General features: G+C 58.0%; 1 protein-coding gene across 4 annotated transcripts; it reads left to right on the top strand.

The window, feature by feature from the left end:
- Positions 1–2,273: 2,273 nt before the first annotated feature.
- Positions 2,274–17,925, top strand: PDK2 (pyruvate dehydrogenase kinase 2). Of its 4 annotated transcripts, none has more exons than XM_080826163.1 (12): positions 2,399–2,530; positions 3,078–3,215; positions 4,400–4,541; positions 11,523–11,594; positions 11,975–12,159; positions 12,278–12,367; positions 12,573–12,650; positions 15,075–15,151; positions 15,241–15,339; positions 15,503–15,610; positions 16,176–16,289; positions 16,859–17,925. In XM_080826163.1, exons 3-12 carry the CDS (start codon positions 4,474–4,476, stop codon positions 16,997–16,999), a joined length of 1,032 nt encoding a protein of 343 aa, XP_080682289.1. In that variant the 5' UTR covers positions 2,399–2,530; positions 3,078–3,215; positions 4,400–4,473; the 3' UTR covers positions 17,000–17,925. The 4 variants fall into 4 exon arrangements, with proteins under 4 accessions (XP_080682290.1, XP_080682287.1, XP_080682289.1 ...); XM_080826162.1 differs by having other exon boundaries at positions 15,072–15,151; XM_080826164.1 differs by lacking the exon at positions 3,078–3,215 and having other exon boundaries at positions 2,274–2,530.
- Positions 17,926–18,166: the final 241 nt, after the last annotated feature.

Genomic DNA, 18,166 nt, shown 5'->3' with positions numbered 1-18,166 from the left:
CTAAGGAGAGATCGTGGGCAATGTCCTCTCCTACACCTAGTGTCAGAGTTCACAGCCTTTTCCTCATTACTTACATTTTTTAAAAGACTTATTTATTTATTTATTTATTTATTTATTTATTTATTTGAGAGAGAGCAGGGAGAGGGGCAGAGGGATAAGGAGAGACTCCTCAAGCAGATTCCCCACGAAGCCCGGCACGGGGTTCAGTCTCATGATCTTGAGATCATGACCTGAGCCCAAAAGCAAGAGTCTGATACTCAACTGACTGAGCCACCCAGGCGCCCCTCCTTACTTAAATTTTGACAATAGTAATAGCTGTGAATGATTGATTATTTATTACGTTTACGTGCGAGGCACAGGGCTGGGTTTTTTGTTTTTTGTTTTTTGTTTTTAATCTAAGCACCTATATGCAACCTGAACACGGCACCCTCCAAATCATGAGTGATTTAATTGCTAGCTGGAAGGATGTTTGGTGGTCCTCCCTGATGACTCTGTCGCATGTCTGCCTGGTGGTCCCCACTCTTTTTTCCTTTTTTATGTGCCTCGTGCTGTGCCCGGTGCTGGAGATAGAGCAGTGAATTATACAGACACAGCCCTGCCCTCCTGGAACTCAAAGTCTAGTGGAGGAAACAGATGAGTCAGCAGACAATTTCCACTCAGTCTGATAGGGGCCAAATGGTGCTAAGGTTGGGGAGGTCAAAAGAGCCCTTAGAGGGAGCCCAGAACCCAGCCTGGTAGGGCTGGAGACTTGAAGAATAGACAGGTGGCAAGAAGAAAGAATGTTCCCAATAGAAGAGACAGCGTTTGCAAGGGCTTGGAGACTGGAGGCTGGTTCAAGGCAGTAGATAAGTATGACTAGGAATTGAGCAGGGGAATGTGGAGGGAGGAGGCTGGAGAGTTAAGCCAAAGCAGATCATGCAAGAGCTGGAAAGGCACCAGTAAGAAGCAGAGAGCCACTGAAAGTCTGTGAGCAAGGGAAGTAACAAGTTCAGATTTGCTTTTGAGAATGATCCCTGAGTCTGTTTCCTCATCTATATGATGGGGATAATAATAGCACCAGAGAGCCGTCTGGAGAATTAAAGGAGATAACGATGCAGACAGTACCTGGCACATAGGTTATTATTCATTCAGGCTTCCCAATGGAAGGGAAGCCTCGCGCATAGCTCCGTGTTGACTGTAATCACATTCTGTTACACAGTAACTACTTATTTACTTATGCAGCTACCTCCCAAACTAAGAAATGAAATGATCCGGGGAGAAGACTACCTCCTTATCCTTTCTGTGTTTCCTGTCCCCAAGACAACGCCCAGCACATATTGAGCACTCAGTCAGTGGTGTCCAGGGACTGAACGGTGAAAAAGCAAAAACATCAAAGGGACAAGACGGGAGGGGGGCGGAAGGAGTTTGGAAGAGGGGTCAGGGCGTACCGCGTTTCACCACAAGAGCGCGCGCTCTGTTCCGCCGAGAGCTAAGGGCTGCTGGGGAAGGGCGGGCATCCTGGCGTCCAGATCACCTGCCAGGACCTTTCTCTAAGGCAGCCCAATGCGAAGATCGTCGCTTTATCAGGTCAAATGAGTAGCGAATAATCGAAGTGTTTTGAAAACTGCATTCGCAGCGCCGATATTAAGGGCTGCCTCCATCACCGTCAGTCCTTAGGGTTTTGACTCCGGCAGTCTTTTCCCGAGCCGCTTGGATCTTTGTGGAAGGTGGGGGGGGGGGGCGGGCACGTCTGTATGAGGGATAAGCATGGGCTTGCATGCTGATCCCGAAGTTTGCAAACTTTCCCAGTCCAAGTCACTGTCATCCGGACTGGGAACCCATCAGATCGTCCTCCTCAAGGAGCGCAAGTGGGGGTCAGGACAAGTGAAACAGGTCCCTTCGAGAGGGAAGCTACCCGGACAATACCAGGGAAGGCGAGTGAAGGAGATGTGGTAGGGCGAGGGAGAGGAAGAAGTAAAAGGAAGGAGGAATGACGAAACTCTGGGGAGGCAGGGGTTAAGCCGGACTTGGCCCGTTGGAGGAAAGGGCGGAGCCAATGCTCGGGAGGCGGGCTCTCGCCTCGGCCTCGCGAAAACAACAGGCCGCCCGGGGCAGGACGGGGTTAAGGGGGCGGGTCCAGGGGGGGGGGGGGAAAGACACGTGCCGAGGCGAGAGGCGATTGGCTCTGCCGGCGTTGTTTGTGAGCGGCCATTGGCGACGTCGGAGCGCCGCGACGAGCCGATTGGCGGGACTTGGAGGACTGCCCGCCCAGGGGCGGGGAGGAGGCTGCAGGTCCCAGTCGCTGGGCCGGGCTGGGCCGGGCTGGGCCGAGCTGGGCCGAGCTGGGCCGAGCTGAGCGCCCGCGCTGCCCGCGGGGGGACCCGAGACCGAGCCCAAGCTGCGGCCGCCGCTGCCGCCGCCGCCGCCGCCACCATGCGCTGGGTCCGCGCTCTGCTGAAGAATGCGTCGCTGGCAGGGGCGCCCAAGTATATCGAACACTTCAGCAAGTTCTCCCCGTCCCCGCTGTCCATAAAGCAGTTTCTGGACTTTGGTACGGAGTGGGTGGGGTGGGGGCGGCTGGCCCTGGGGGCCCGCGGAGCTCGGGGGGCGGTGAGGGAGGGGGCCCTGGCCTTGAAAGATTAACGCGGAGGAGAAGAGAGGCCCTGCGTGACAGGGAAGGGTTGCTGGGGTACAGGCAGGGAAGAGTTAAGGCGGTGGGGGGAGGGGCAGGGACTGGCCCTGAAAGGGTTAAGGTATCCTGGGGAAAAGCTCTATACTGGGCTGTCAGTGGGAAGTGGGGGCACTGAGAAGGAGGGGTCTGAGTATCTCCCTGGGCTTTATGAAAGGTCTTGCCCAGTAAGGCACAGCAAGGAGGGGATGTTAGGGCAGGAAGGGAGTGGGGTATATCCAGACAGAAAGGGTTAATGGTGGTTGTCCTAGTGACTCAGAGTGTTGGAGATGGAGAGGAAATGGGGCAGGGATGCTGGTGGGAGTAACAAGGCGGTATTAGGAGGTGCAGACAGCTGGAAGGAGACCTGGGCTGGGGTGGGCACCTGGGGTCAGGTGGGGACCCAGCTCTTTAAGAAAAATGTCAACAGGAGGGACTTGGCTGATGAGCACACCCCGACCCACTGAAGAAACCCCAGCTGGCCCAGTAGGCAAGGACACTTGAAGAGCAAATCTGTCTGGGCCTGGCTTCCTGTCCCCAACCTGGTGGAGGCCTGGAGCACCATGAAGTGAGTCAGAAGGCTTGCAGCCTTGGCAGCCCCTAGGTTCCTGGGCCAGTTCACCCACCAGCAACGCCCTGGGGTTGCCTCTGGAGCAGAAGCAAGGCTGTGCCACTGGCCACTGAAACAGGCATTGTGTGGGCCCTGTCCCCTGTCTGTCTACACGGCATTTCCCTGGTGCCAGCTGGGGATTAGCACGGGGTGCCCAGGTCTCTCTCGAGTTGAAGAGACAGTGCCTGGCTCAAGTTACAGCTGCGTCACTGAGGGGAGAGAGTGGGGAGGAGGCAACCAGGACACAGGGCCCCTGTTCTCCAGGACTAGTCTGCCTGTCCCCCTGCCCTGTTTGAGCTCCCCCCATGTAGAAAAGCCCCCTGGGCCCATTGTCAGCCACCAGTAGCTGTCCAGTCCAGACTGGACCCCAATTATAGAAATGGGCTGGGTGGGGCTCCCAGTAGAGTTTGGTCCACTTGTAGTGCAGTGGGGGAAACAGATCTTCAGAAGGGTAGTCACATGCCCTAGGTGGCAGACTTGGAAGCAGAACTTAGACTAGCATCTAGCTCTTCTGACTCTAGGCCATGGCTAGCTACCGCTCCCGTCTTCATCTTGAAGCCAGACCAAGGACCAAGACATTTGGGCTCCCATCCTTGGGCCCTGTGTGCCTCCCACATGGGCATTAATGCAGGGAGAACTCTACAGTAGTCATCGAGACCAGCCTGGGTGAAGACAGACTGAGCCAGAAAGAACACTGTGGCCCTGCAGATGCCATGGGCCGGGCACAGTGCCCCTCAGCCAGACCCAGACCTGGGAAGGCGTGGTTTTCCCAGGTTCCTCTGCCCACTGGATCCACCCCACTCTACCCCTTCCACCTCTCAAAGCGAGTGTCTGCTAGGAGAGGCAGAAAGTGAAGAAGCGAGGTAACTGAGGCCAGAGCTGGCTCCAGATGTCCCCTGTGGTTGAAGGCAAGCAGGCTTGGGGTGGTGGGACACAAGCTTGGAGAGGGTTGGGCAGGGTGGCGTGGCAGTGGGCGCACTGCAGGAGATCAAGAGAGCTGCTGTGCTCTGTGCCCTTGGTCACTTCTCTGAACCCTCAGGAAATGAAGGATTTAATTGACCTGACCCCCGAGATGACCTCTGGCTCCAGTGGTTTGCAGCTCTGTGGGCTCACCTCTCTCTCTCTCTCTCTCTTTCCCTCAGGGTCCAGCAATGCCTGTGAGAAAACCTCATTCACCTTCCTCAGGCAGGAGCTGCCTGTGCGCCTGGCCAACATCATGAAAGAGATCAACCTGCTTCCTGACCGAGTGCTGAGCACACCCTCGGTGCAGCTGGTCCAGAGCTGGTGAGACCCCTGGCCAGGTCCCTGTACCTCCCGCTCTGCTGCCAGATGCCCCTGGGCTCCCAGAGTCTCTGTGCTCTCAGCAGCCTTGAGGGGGGTGGGGACAGAGGGGAAGCACAGGGGCTCCAAGAGGCTGGAGAGTTGCCCCAAGGTCAAGTGGAATACTAGGCCAGAGCAGGGAGTGAGATAAAGCTCCTAGCCTCCATGTTTACCAGCCCTATGCTTACCATTCTTACTTTCTCCAGAAACCCAGGGTCTACCCGGGGAATTGTTTTCACAGCCAAAACCCAAACCATGCCAGTATCAGCGTTCACCACCGGCTCTGGTTCTGAATACCCAGCACCTACTAGGTCCTATTTACCTGGGGACAGGCCACATTATAGGGAAACAGAAACAGGAAGAAACGAATTTTCTAATGATATAATCCAAGCTACAAGTCAGACTGTTTTGGATGTTGAGAAACACTGAGACGCAGGGATGGCATCGTACCCAGCCCCGAGAACTTTGGAGGGGCAAAGACCAAAAGTTGCTCCGGTAGCAGAAGAAAATCCTCAGTAAAGTTTCCTCTAGAAGTCTGTCCCAGGTTAAGTAATTGGATGACAGACACCAACGGCTGGTCACATGAGGAACAAACAAGAATTTGCTGTGTGACTGGCACACCAATGACGAATTCTGGTTGGTCTTCGGTGGCACCTGTGCCAAAACGCTTCGCCAGTTCTCCTGGCTGTGGTGCAGCGTGGCTGCGGTCCCCTGTTGGATTCGGGAGCAGGGGTCCACACCTGCTGCGAGCCCAGCGTGGTGTTGGAGGCAGGAGAGCAGCAGCAGGTGCCCTCCGGGAGCTCCGGAGATTGTAGATGGTGGTGGGAGCAGGGAGCTGGCAAAGAGTTACTTTTACTGAAGAATGAAAATGTTATTTAAAAAGTCACATGGGTTGGGGCTTTCTTCCTCCTCGTGGTGGAAGTATAACACGTCTGCCTGGACATTTGGAAGACACGGGAAAATAGACAGAAGAGAGTGCCAGCCACTACCCTCCACACCATAACCAAACACTAGTCGGGTTTCAGAAGGTCCTAGTGGTGTGCTTCTAGCATCATTTCTATGCATGGATGTACGCAGAGGCAGGACTTACTCTGGTTTAATGAGATTCGGGAAGGACAGTGGCAGTGCACAAGGCCAGGCTCCTAGCAGGTGCACACTGGGTGTCAGGTGAAGCAGAGAGTTGTGGGGAAGTTGAAGTGGATGCATAGAGGAGGTGACGTGTCACCAGGCCTCCCAGGGGGCCGGAGTGAGCCTAGACCTAGAAAGACGGGAAGGGCATTCCAGGCCTCGGAGCTGCCTGTGCCCGGCCGTGGAGGCAGACAGGGGCCGAGAGAGGGCCTCCAGGACCTGACTCTGTGCCAGCAGCACTGTTTGGTGCAAGCTGTGAAGGGGGACAGGGACAGAGGGCAGGGGCTGGCATTCCTGTAGCCCAACCAGGTCACCCCTCGCTGGGCTCTGGCCCTCGGAGGTGTGGGACATCTGAGCCAAGCAGCATTTCCCAGCGCGGGGTAGTGGGGAAGTCATGGGGTGGAGACAGAAGGTGCCATCTGTTTGCCCGCTCATCCTCCAGCTCTGCCCAGTTGACTGGCCTGGCTGCCTCTCCGGTGAGCCCCTGACGCCAGGAAAGGCCCTTTCGGGCCCCTCCCTGGGCACTGTGTTCTTAGGAGAGCTGGGGGATGTGTGTCGGGATGTGGGGGAGCAGGGAGCTGCTGAACTGCCCGTGACTCCCCCAGGAGAAGCCATTTCTGAAAACCAGTTTTGCATGTGTGGGCTGGGTCTGGCCTTTCTTCCCTTGAAGCTTCTAAGTCATGCCCAGCAACAGCAGGACAGAGCGAAGTTAGACAAGAGAGAGCACTTCCCGGTGGTTGATTTAGCTGAGAACAGGCCATGGGATTGTTAGAATGTCCTGACGCACCGACCAGAGCCCGCTGAGGCTGTTTCTGGGGAATGGGCATCATTGGCTGCAGCGAGAAAGACTGAGGTCTGAGGGGAGGAGGGACTTTCTGCTGGAGACGAGGTGGCCACCTGTGAGAGAGGGCAGACCCCCTCTAGGAGAACCCGCTGCCGGCTTGAATGCAGAAGTGGTGGCGGTGGGCAGGTTTGCATGAGAGGAGGGGGACAGCATACCAAGGAGCCTGGCAAGAGGGCCTCTACCCTCAGTCGCTGACGAGTAAAGAGCGAACGCTTCTTTTGGAAAATAGAAAAGTCCGGTATAAATGCTGTTCGTAGTGGTAGTGATACAAAGTGGGGAGGCCGATGGAGTTGTTACTCAGCTGCAGAGAGGTTCTAGGCAAGAGTCACTGAGGACGAGTTGAGCATTCCTGGTTTGAAATAAACCTGGTGAATTGTTTCAACCAGACAGACCTAGTGCGGAGGGAGCCCATTTTGGAAGTGCCTGGAAGGCCGTAGGAAGCCGACCGTTTTGGCTTCACTGTCAGCATGCTCGCCTTGGAGGCGTGGCTTCGCTGCTTGTTGGACCTTAATCCTTGGCAGACCCCTGGCCTCCCTGAGCCTTGGCTTCCTCACCTGTAAAATGGGGATCTGCTCTGTTTCTAAGGGCAGATGCTACCGTTTGATGCAAAAGTGTGCAGAACTCTGTCAACACAAGCCGTGTCCCCGAGCTTCGCCGCAGATGTGAGTGTGGCCAAGGTTCTCTGAGACAATGTGGTCCTCACAGCGATGGTGATGATGAAAGCAAACAGACCTGGAGGGCCTGCCATGCGTCAGGAACTGTTCTAGGCATGTCCACACGTTCCCTCAATTAGCCTTCCCGATAGCCTTTTGCGGGAGGCCTTGTCATCTCTTCCATTTCATAGATGAGCAGACTGAGGTTCAGAGAGGTTAGGACATGTGCGTGAGATCACTCAGGCAGCAGGTGGGAGAGCTGAGACTCCCGCCTAAGGCTGTGTGACCTGGCAGCCGCGCTTGTGAGCAGAGAGGTCGAGTGCTGGGTTCTGGAGCAGTGACCTGGATCAGAGATGGCCAAACTCCCCGAGAGAGGCCTTGGGAGGGTAGGGTTCACCTTACTGGAATGCGCTTGCTGGCTTGGGATGTGAGAGCACGGAGCGGGCGAGAAAGGCCGTCTCAGGAGGGCATGGAGCTGGTAGGAGTATGCTTCCAGAAAGTGGGGGGTTAAGTGAGAGTCGCAGGGTAGAATCAGATGACAGTGAGTCTCCTGTCACAGAGGTCTTGCAGGGGCTGGAGGGAAAAGGGAAAAGGGCTGGAGGCAGTGTGGCCAGCAGCCTCTCGGGATCTCCCCCGCCCGTGGGCAAACCCAGCCTGCCGCAGACCCGCAGCCCCACCCTGTGGGAACCACAGCCCTTGAGAAGAACCAGTGCCGTGGCGGTGGCCCCAGGGGCTGGTGCCACGCCAGGCATGGAGTTAGGGCTGGAGTCTCACCCTCGCTGAATCCCTTGGCCTCTCTTTCCATAACCGGAGTCAAGACTGAGGATGTCAGAGTAGTACTGCCGTGAACACCATTTTCGAGCCAGGGACTGGAGCGGTTCAGTGGCCTCTGGTGGCACAGCCAGCCACGGGACCCAGGTGTGCCTGGCTCAGGGCCTGCGCTCAGCTCCCCCGCAGAGAGCAGCTTCCAGACTCGGGACAGGTCTGCCACCGCCCCCTCCTCACATGGCTACTGCCTTGTTCACACTCCTTATCTGCCGCGGCTGTGGGCGCTAGTGCATGGTGTGCACACACAAACACACACACACTTACACATGCTACCGGTCACACGCCCCCTCCACCTCCCCACACAGTCCACCCCCTGCCTCCCAAATCCAGGGCTCTGGGCAGGCTAGAAAGCCCCAGAAAGCAGGAGGCCTGGGCGGCCTGATTTGGGGCTGAGGTGGGCAGGCCCAGGCCTTTTCTGGAGCAGCTACATTGGGTCCCCACTGCCTGCTGGGCCTGCTCTGTCCAGCTGAGGGGGGAGGTCAGCACTACATCTGTCATTACACCAGGCTTCAGGCCTCCTAGTTCCAAGCCCAGTTCTTTCCCTTCAGGTCAGCGAGGTGGGCAGCCCAGCAGCCAGTGTTCCTCCTCAGTGTCTCCCCCTTTAGGACCAGATCTTGCCTGAGAGTGACATCTGGGGTGCCAGACCTCGGCGGGCTCCAGGCCAGGGCCAGTATCCTCTGGGAAGATCCTTCCCATCTTGTCGTCTCCCTGCCGAGAGCCCATGTGGAACTACTCCCCGGAAGGAATGGCCCTTTGTAGGGGGCAGGCAGGGGTCCTCACTCTGCTTCATAGTGCAGGAGACGGAGGCCCGAGGCTGGCAGTGCCCGCCGGCAGCCCTCCCCCTGCCGTGCCGGCGGGCACTGCCCATTGTCCATCCATCCTGCTGCCCTTTGCTCTACTTCCTAGCCGTGTGACCAGGCCCCGCTTCTGTTCTCTAGGGCCCGTTAGGCAGCCTCAGAGGGGTGGTGCCAGCAGCTAGCCCACTGTCCCCACCCCTGCACCTCCTGGCCCAGCAGGCAGGGCCTCCTAGCTCCCACCCCTCTGTCCCTGCCTGCCCCCCCAACTCTTCCCCACCCCCCATCTTAGGAAGGGGTTCTGAGCCCCGCTCTCCAGCTGGTTTCCTCCCCTCCCTCTCTCTGCCTACCCCAGCCTTACACACTTGCAGGTTTTCTCCCCAAATCCCCTCATCATCCCAGACTCAGGAGCCTGAAGCTGGATTCTGGGCTTGGGGGCAGGGGCAGGGCAGGGATTTGGAGGCACATTGCCTGCGAGAGAGAAGCCCGGCTCTGCACGGAGACCACCTCCTCTGTAGAATGAGGGCAGCACGAGCACCCACCGCACAGGGTATCACAGAGGCCAGACTAGGGCAGCCAGCAGGCACAGAGCTGAGCGCTGTCCAAGGCCGGTGGCAACGGTCACATCGGCAGCCGCGCTGTTGGGACCCGTGTGGATGGTCAACGGTTGGCCATGACGTGTGGGCAGGGAGTCAGACAGACATGGGTTTGAATCCCAGCACCGCCCCTCACTGTGGGGCCTGGGCCATATCACCTCTGAGCTGGTTTCCGGCTACAAAAAGGGGAATACCCCATGCTCCATGGGACTGCTGGGGGAGGGGAGACCCTGGGTAGACTCTGGGCAGAGGCAGGCACTAGCAGGCACCTACCCTCCAGGAAGCTTGAGGCCCTGCCTTTGGAGCACCTCTCTGATTGTCTGCTGTGGCTGCAGGGATGGGGGGAGGCTGGTCTCTCCTGCTGGGTCGGGAGGGCAGGCAGGGAGCACCGGGGCTGGGACGGCCCCGTTCCTGCCATCCACAGCATGATGGCTGTCCAGAGCAGGATTTGGAGCCTACAGCCAGTACGACCAGGAGGAGGGTGTTGGGTGCCCTGTGGGGGCTCAGAGGACATGCTCAGCAGTGGCCGATGTATAAACCACCATTCGTAACGGGTGCACGCATCCAGAGAGTGCTCGCTGCGTGGCAGGCACGGGGCTGAGTATCACCTTTGGCCCTCACCGCAAGGCAGTGATGGAAGGAGCTATGAAACCCTCCACTTTCCTGAGGCGGAAACTCAGACCCAGAGAGGCTTCATGACTTACCCAGGTCATACAGCCCCAAGGGACAAGCCAGGACTGGGACTCAGCAGAGCCAGCACCCCAGCCAGTGCCCCTGACCTTCTCCTCTAGTGTCCAAAGTGAGAGCAGCGGGGGAGAGGTGAAGGGGGACAGGTACTCTGGGCAGAGAGGCCCTCAGGGATGCCTAGGTGAGCATTCTGAGCAGACACGGCACGGGGCAGTGACAAGAGCGTGGGGGACTGAGTATCACCACACCGCCTCCCAGCCTGATGACTACTTCAGGCCTCAGTTTAGGGGCCTGTAAAATGGGGCTAATTCCTGCCTTTCTGACCTGCCAAGGTCAAAGCACTGTTGTACACAGGAATTCATGTACCATCAAAGGCCCTTTTCTAGAGAGACCCTTAGGCCACAGAGCTGTCTGTCCCAGGACTCTTGGCAGCCCCTGCCTCCTGCTGGCTGCAAATGTTTCTGCCAGAGTGTGGCCATCCCCAGAACAACCCGTGGGCTGGGCATGGCAGCAGGGGAACAGTGGGGGTCTTGGCTTACAAGGGCAGGGTGGGACAGTAGCTCTAGGTTGGCACTGTCTGCTGCCACAGGTGAGCCTTGCACAGGCTGGCCCCCTGCTTCCCAGCACTCCCCTGGTTCCCCAGCTCTTCTAGGTCCTGGGGAAATCGGCCTCCCAACCAGGCCTGCAGATGGGGGGTTGTGGGGGGCCGCGCACTCCTGCTGGGCCTTTGGAGTAGAGTGAACTGTCTCGGCTCCCCGTGGGCTCTGTGGCCCCCCCACCACGGTCAGAGCTGGGCATGCCTTTCCCCACTTCTGTGTCCTTCCCACCCACCATCTGAAATCCACTTCCCTAGGCAGACTGCACGGCCCCTGAGCAGGGGCCCAGAATGGTAGGCGCTAATCTTCACTGAGCCCCTGCTCTGTGAAGTGCCCTGGGCCAGCCGCTCTGCCAGGCATGCCCCAAGGGAGGCAGCGGGAACCCTGGGGGACAAATGCTAGGATCAGTTTCCATGAAGGGGCTCCGGTAGGTTAAGCGACTTGCCCCAGCCTTCTCTCTTGGCCAATAATCCACGAGACCCCGGGGACGGGATGATCCCCGGTGCCCTCCGAAGACTGCTATTCTTAGATTGCACAGCAAAGGTGCTAGGAGGGGGACCGGCAAATGAGAGATGTTCTTGCATAACTTACTGTGTTGTCAGGGAGACTCGCATGCAGATGAAATGAATTGAGAAAAAGTGTGGTGTAGCCTGTCGGGCAAGGCGGCTCTGTGTGGGTAGGGGTGAGGCAGGTGCGGGGGCAGCTCTGTGTGCCACTGCCCATGGTGGGGGGTGGGATAGGCGCGGGGGCTGCTGAGTCCGTTGGAAAGGGAGCCGGGCTTGGCCTGGAGCTGAATGGCACCCCCTCTAATGCACACAGGTATGTCCAAAGCCTCCTGGACATCATGGTGTTCCTAGATAAGGACCCGGAGGACCACCGTACGCTGAGCCAGTGAGTGAAGGCCCCAGTGGGGAGTCAGGAGGGCAGGGGCAGGCGAGGGGCCCTGGATCACAGCCCTGAGGCAGAAATGTGCAGGAGGATGGGAGAAATGATCCCTGTCTTCAAGGATATCTAGTCTGAGGGTGAATTAGCCCCTGGCCTCCAGGGCCCTGGGTCTGATTAGGGAGATCCAAGCTCCTGCCCCTGAGGGACTCCCCTGGCCGTCGGGCAGGTGGTGGGACACTCAGGGCGGGCTCGGGAAGCAGCAGGGAGGACACTGTGTCTGTCAGTTGGGAGGGGTCCTATGAACAAAGACCCGTGGAGAGGAGGTCAGAAGTGGGGGAGAGTCTGGGGGCATCTCCAGTTTGGGACTAAGCCGCCATGCCCTGCAGGTTCACGGACGCCCTGGTCACCATCCGGAACCGCCACAACGACGTGGTGCCCACCATGGCGCAGGGCGTGCTGGAGTACAAGGACACATACGGCGACGACCCCGTCTCCAACCAGAATATCCAGTACTTTCTGGACCGCTTCTACCTCAGCCGCATCTCCATCCGCATGCTTATCAACCAGCACAGTGAGCGGGGCCGGGGTGCTCAGGACCGAGCGCGCCTCCCTGGCTTCACGGTGGCCAGAGTGGGGGTGGTGGGTAGGAGGGGAGGCCCACCAACAGCTCTCTGCCTTCTCGCCCGCAGCCCTGATTTTTGACGGCAGCACCAACCCAGCCCACCCCAAACACATTGGCAGCATCGACCCAAACTGCAATGTCTCTGAGGTGGTAAAGGGTAAGATGTCCCCACCATGCTAGCCCACAGAGGAGCCCCAGAGACCCCCTCTGGCTCCCTTGCCAGAGGATGTGCCGTTCCCCTGTGAGTAGGGGCCTCGTCTGCTTGGGTTTAATGTTGGGGATGCCTTGTACCAGTGCAAGGCAGGAGGACTGCCTGCTGGGTGGACCATCCCGTTCCCTAAATGGCCACTGTCTTCTGTCAGATGCCTACGATATGGCCAAGCTCCTGTGTGACAAGTATTACATGGCCTCGCCTGACTTGGAGATCCAGGAGATCAACAGTGAGTGAGGGAGGCTCTGTGTGTTTGTGTGTCTGTGTGTGTGTCTATGTGTGTGTGTCTGTCTGTCTAAGGGCTCTGGAGAGAAAGATGAGATGGAGAGTCAGGAAAAGAACGGGGGGAGGGGAAAAAAGGGAAAAGAACTGGTTGGGACAGAAGCCGAGCTATTATTGACTTCTTGTTAGCAGTATTATTACTAATATATTTGCTAAGTAAACGTTATTAAGCAGTAAACTTGCCAGGGAAGGTCGCGCTTCTCACGGAGGTCACGTTCTTGATGCTGGGGAGGCTGGGGAAGGGGGCCATTAGCCAGCGAGCAGATAACCCACAAGCTAATTTCAGATGGTGACAAGTGACAGGGAGGAGACAAGATGAGGTCACGTGACAGCGATGGGGAGGAGCAGTGTATTTACTAAGGTGTCGGTTTGGGTGCCTTTTCAGAATCCAGGTGACAGTGGCCTAATTAAGAGAGAGGTTTCCCTCTTTGAAGCCCCTGGGGTGGGACAGTGAAAGTCAGCTCCCCACCCTTGTGTCTCGGCTCCAGCTGGAGAAGGGGAAGAGGATGGAGAAGACAGGACCCAGAGGCTGGACAGTCATTGCCTTAGGTCACCTGGCCAGGGAGGCTGGGAATTCAGTCTCTAGCTGGGCAGCCAGGAGCCCGTTAGAACTTCGGGGGAGGGAATCTCTGTGACAAGAGGAGGGGAAGAAGGGATACAAGAGGATGGCTATGGGGATCTTAACTTTGGGTGGGGTGGGTGGTCAGGGACCAGCAGGACCAGGAGGGGGGCTGGGAGATGGGCAGGGAGGGGTTGGAGACAGAGGCGAAGGCGTGCAGGGCCCGTGGGCCACAGACAGGAGCTGGGATGTTGTGTGCAGCAGGGAAGCCCATTGAAGAGTTTGAAGCACGGTGATGCCAGGGTCTGATACTTGTTCTAAAGATACTTAGAGGTAGGAGGGGGTGGGCAAGACCTCAGGAAGACCAGTTAGGAGGTCACTGCAGGAATCCAGAGGACGGAAAGGCAGCAGAGATGGAAAGAAAGAGGTAGATTTGATAAATATTTTGGAGGTAGAGAGGTTAGAACTTGCTGAGGAACCAGGGTCGTAGGGGAAAGGAGGATCAGGGATCTGGAAGTTTCTCTACCCTTCCCCTCCCCAACCTGTTCCTCAGCTACCCCCTGCCTGTGCGCCACAAACCTGAGGGCTTTTGTGCCTGGAAGTCATGCTGCCCACCTCTTTAAGGCCCAGTTCAAGTCCAGGTCCTCCGAAAAGCCTTCCTGGACTTTCTAGAAAACATGATTAGGCACCCAGCCCCCTGGGGTGTACCTCTGTCATGCACTGTCACTGTCTGAATGACTTGGAGGCATGGGGCATCCACGTGGCTCAGTCGGTTGGGCATCTGCCTTTGGCTTGGGTCATGATCCTGGGGTCCTGGGATGGAGCTCCGCATTGGGCTCCCTGCTCAGTTTGGGCAGCGGGGCGGGGTGGGGGTCCTGCTACTCCCTTTCCCCCCGTTTTTGCTGTCTCTCTCTCTCTCTCTCTCTGTTAAATAAATAAAATCTCTTCAAATAAATGAATAAATAACTTGGGGGCAGAGATGGAAGGACAGAGACAGGCCATGTTCCTTCAGTATCCCTAGGTTCAAGCGCGGGGCCTGGCACGTAGCTCTGGGTACAACACCCAACATTAAAATCACTCGTGCCTTTGTCTAGACTTGAATTTCCAAGAGCGTAGGGCTGAAGTTTATTCATCTTTATGCCCCGCTGCCCAGCACGGGGCCCGAGATTCCTTCATTCGCTAATGCATGCCCAGTCATTGAGCTCCTGCCGCAGACAGAGCTCCGTGCCAGGCACCCCTCACACCAAGAAGCTCTCAAGGCTAGAGTGATTCTTGAGAGGCAGAGTGCTGGAGTCAGAACCGTGTGCGGCAGCCCTCCCCTCTCCCCACTGGATTAAAAAGCTCTCTAGGGCCTCTGGGGTCCAGGTGAATGCTAGTAGACCGGATGTAGGCTGGATAGATACTTTTTGAATGGATGAAGGGGCTAGATGAACAGTGGATGAGTGGCAGGCTGAATCTGGACTCCGAATTCATGGGTAGATGGGATGGATGGATGTTGGGACAGATGCGTAGTTGAGGGACAGTCGGATGGTTGAATGGACGCTGGAAGGGTAGCTAGAGGATTTAGTGGATGTTGCACGGATACAGTGGTTGGATGGATGGACGAACGGGTGGATGGACAGACACCGTGTGATGGATGGATACCGTATGGACAGACAGGTGGGTGAACGAATGCTAGATGAATGGCCCGGCAGATGGTTAGAGGATAAATGGGTGATTGGTTGAGTGCTGGGTGCTAGGTGCTGCGTCAGTGAATGCTGAATGGTGACCTCTTGACAATTTCCTGATCCTTGGTCTTGACTTCCCCAGCAGCGTCCAACTCTGAACAGCCAATTCACATGGTCTATGTCCCCTCTCACCTCTACCACATGCTTTTTGAACTCTTCAAGGTAAGGGGGCGGGGATGGTCCTCTGCAGCCTTGGGGGATGGTTAGGGCTAGGCCATTCTCACTCGTCTCTTCTGCCTGTCCCTCCACAGAATGCCATGCGTGCCACTGTGGAAAGCCACGAGTCCAGCCTTGTCCTCCCACCTATCAAGGTCATGGTGGCCTTGGGTGAGGAAGATCTGTCCATCAAAGTATGTGGCCCTTGGTTTGGGGGCCGGAGGAGAGCAGTGGGATGGGGACTTCTGCCCCTGCCAGGAGATGGGCTCAGAGGAGACCCTGGGGATGGGGATGACCAAGAGGTCAGGGGTGTCGGGGCAGGGACGTGAGCACTGAAGCCATGTCCATCTCCCCCAGATGAGTGACCGAGGTGGGGGAGTCCCCCTGCGGAAGATCGAGCGACTCTTTAGCTACATGTACTCCACGGCGCCCACCCCCCAGCCCGGCACCGGAGGGACCCCACTGGTGAGATGGTTTCCCTCCAGTGCCCCCTGCCTCCTAAGGCCTCCTGTCTTTTCTCCTCTTCTCATCAAACTGTCACTCTCCCCGCCTCTCATCTTCTCACCTCCCATGGTCTTTGTTCTTGTGTAGCCGTATGAGCATCGGTCACCTCTCCCAGTCTGGGCCCCCCTGCTCCTCCCACTCCCTCCAGACTGCAGCCACCCCCCAACCTGAGCTGCGGGTGTCTGTCTCTCCTCATTTCTCCCAGTGGCACCCCACAGAGTTCACTCATCAGCAGCTCTGTCATTCCCAGTAGAGCAGGTGGGGCTGGGTTTGGGAACTTGAAACCCAGGAGCCCCGAGACCTGTCCACACCCGCTGGCTCCCAGGGCTGAGCTCCTCTGCCACCCCTGTTGACTACCACCCGCAGCTGGGACTGCTCAGCCTTTCTGGCTCCACCGGACGAACTGCCCCCACTCCTGAGGGATTCTGGGAATCCCCTGGCCCGACCCCAACTCAACACATTGGTCCCTTTGCTCAGGAGGCCCAGACCCGCCTCCTGGTCACTCTCCCTTCCCGCCCCCTTGTAGGCTGGCTTCGGGTACGGGCTCCCCATCTCCCGCCTCTATGCCAAGTACTTCCAGGGAGACCTGCAGCTCTTCTCCATGGAGGGCTTTGGGACCGACGCGGTCATCTATCTCAAGGTGAGGGTCCTGGTGCGGGGACCAGCTTGCGGGCTGTGCTGGCAGGTCAGCCTGCTGCTAGGTTCCGTCTCCACCCCTCCACTCCTTCCAGACTGAGAGAGCAAAGCTATAGTTCCCAGCCTGCAGACATCCCCACCTCGGCAGGCAGTTTAAGGAAGTGCTTGGTCCCTGACTAGGACCCCTGTTTTGGGGACCTTTGACTTCTTACATGCAGAAGGAAGGGGGGCTGCCATAGAGAACTTGTCATTCAGCTCAGGACCAGACTGAGACCCAGAGTTGGTGACCTTGTTCAAGGTCACAGTCCACCTTACCTCCACCTCCCTGACCCTTTGAGTGAGTAGTCTTCTGGAACGGGCAGGAGCAAGGCACAGAAGGGACAGGTCCTTTCCTGGGTCTTTCTGGGCCAGGGTTCGTTGTCTCAGCCAGTGTCTGGCACCTAGCTGGGCTGACTCAGACACCGGGCAAGTCATGGTTCGACACCCCCACAACCCACCCCGGGAAAAGGGTGATTGACCGAGACGTGGGTGAGGCACTGGGAAGGGGGATGGGCTGACCCCGGTGCTCTCCAGGCCCTGTCCACGGACTCAGTGGAACGCCTGCCCGTCTACAACAAGTCAGCCTGGCGCCACTACCAGACCATCCAGGAGGCCGGCGACTGGTGTGTGCCCAGCACAGAGCCGAAGAACACGTCCACATACCGGGTCAGCTAAGGGCTGCCCTGCTCCCCTGCACCTGAGAAGACGGACTGTTGTCTCTGGGATTGGCCACCACAGTGACCCTCCCCTCCCCCCCCCAGGTGGGGGGAGGGCTCTCCCTTATGACCAGCTTCTGTCTCTGTGGAAGTCACTGCGGTGACCAGTCTGTGGTCTAAGTGCCAATCTCCATCTCCGCGGAGACCCCTCGGTGGTCTCCCTGGTGTTTGGTCTCTGTGGGTGGTGCCTAAGGATAGGGGGACGTCTCCATCATGATGTGGGGGGGTGTCCCAGAGTCATGTTTCCATGGCAGTCCTCCTTCTGAGACCAGAGCTGCCACTTTTCTTCCAGGGGTCCTGGGTCCCCCTCACTGCCGTCCACAGCCCTGGCCTTCCAAGTGGACACCCTGCTTGCCTTACCCCCCGCCCCGGCCCATGCAGGGACTCCAGCCCTGGCCCAGGGTCAGCGCTAGCCAGGGGCCAGTGTCCCTGGGTAGAGAAAGGGTTTGCCCCCTCGGCCCCTGTTTGGGGACGTAGTCCTGCAGCCTCTCCCTCCACCCTAGGCTTGAAGGTGAAGGTTAGGAGGGGACAGTTCTTACCCAGAGCACCCCCTTAAAGTGGAGGACCTGGGGAGGACCCAGAGATCAGCTGTTTAGCCAAACTGCTCAGAGCCCCTCCCCGGCATGTCCTCACACGTACACGGCCCCTTGCCCACCCCACACCCACACGGTCCCGCCTGAGCTCCAGACCCCTGCTCCCACCGTGCCTGGACATGCACGTGCTTGGGGTGGCTTCTCCCTAGAATGCTCTATGTACATAGTTAGTTTTGTAGCCCCGGAAAGCCCCCACCCTTCCCCTTAGCACACGGGGGTTAAAGTGGTGTGCTCCTCCCAGTGGCTGTGAGGATGACCGTGACATCCGCAGTAAAGAGGAGATTGAATGAGACCGTGGCCTGGCTGCTTTCCTGGGGTGGGAGGGGGAGGGGAGAGATCCACAGGCACAGAGGCACGCAGACCAGACCGCAGACCCTGTGACTGCCATATGACGCACTCGGGATCCCCAGCCCAGGGCATGACTCAGTGCGTCCCACGAGCACACCGCCAGGCAGAGCCATCCCTTCAGGACACCTGACACGGCAGCCCCGGCAGGCAGATGCTCAGGGCCCGGCGCTGCCTCCCGCCCCAAC

Source organism: Martes martes, assembly GCF_963455335.1.
Source record: "Martes martes genome assembly, chromosome: 16".
In the NCBI taxonomy this organism is placed as follows: Eukaryota; Metazoa; Chordata; class Mammalia; order Carnivora; family Mustelidae; genus Martes; species Martes martes.
Note: the sequence above shows the minus strand (reverse complement) of the source record. Positions and strands in the feature narration are given on the sequence as shown.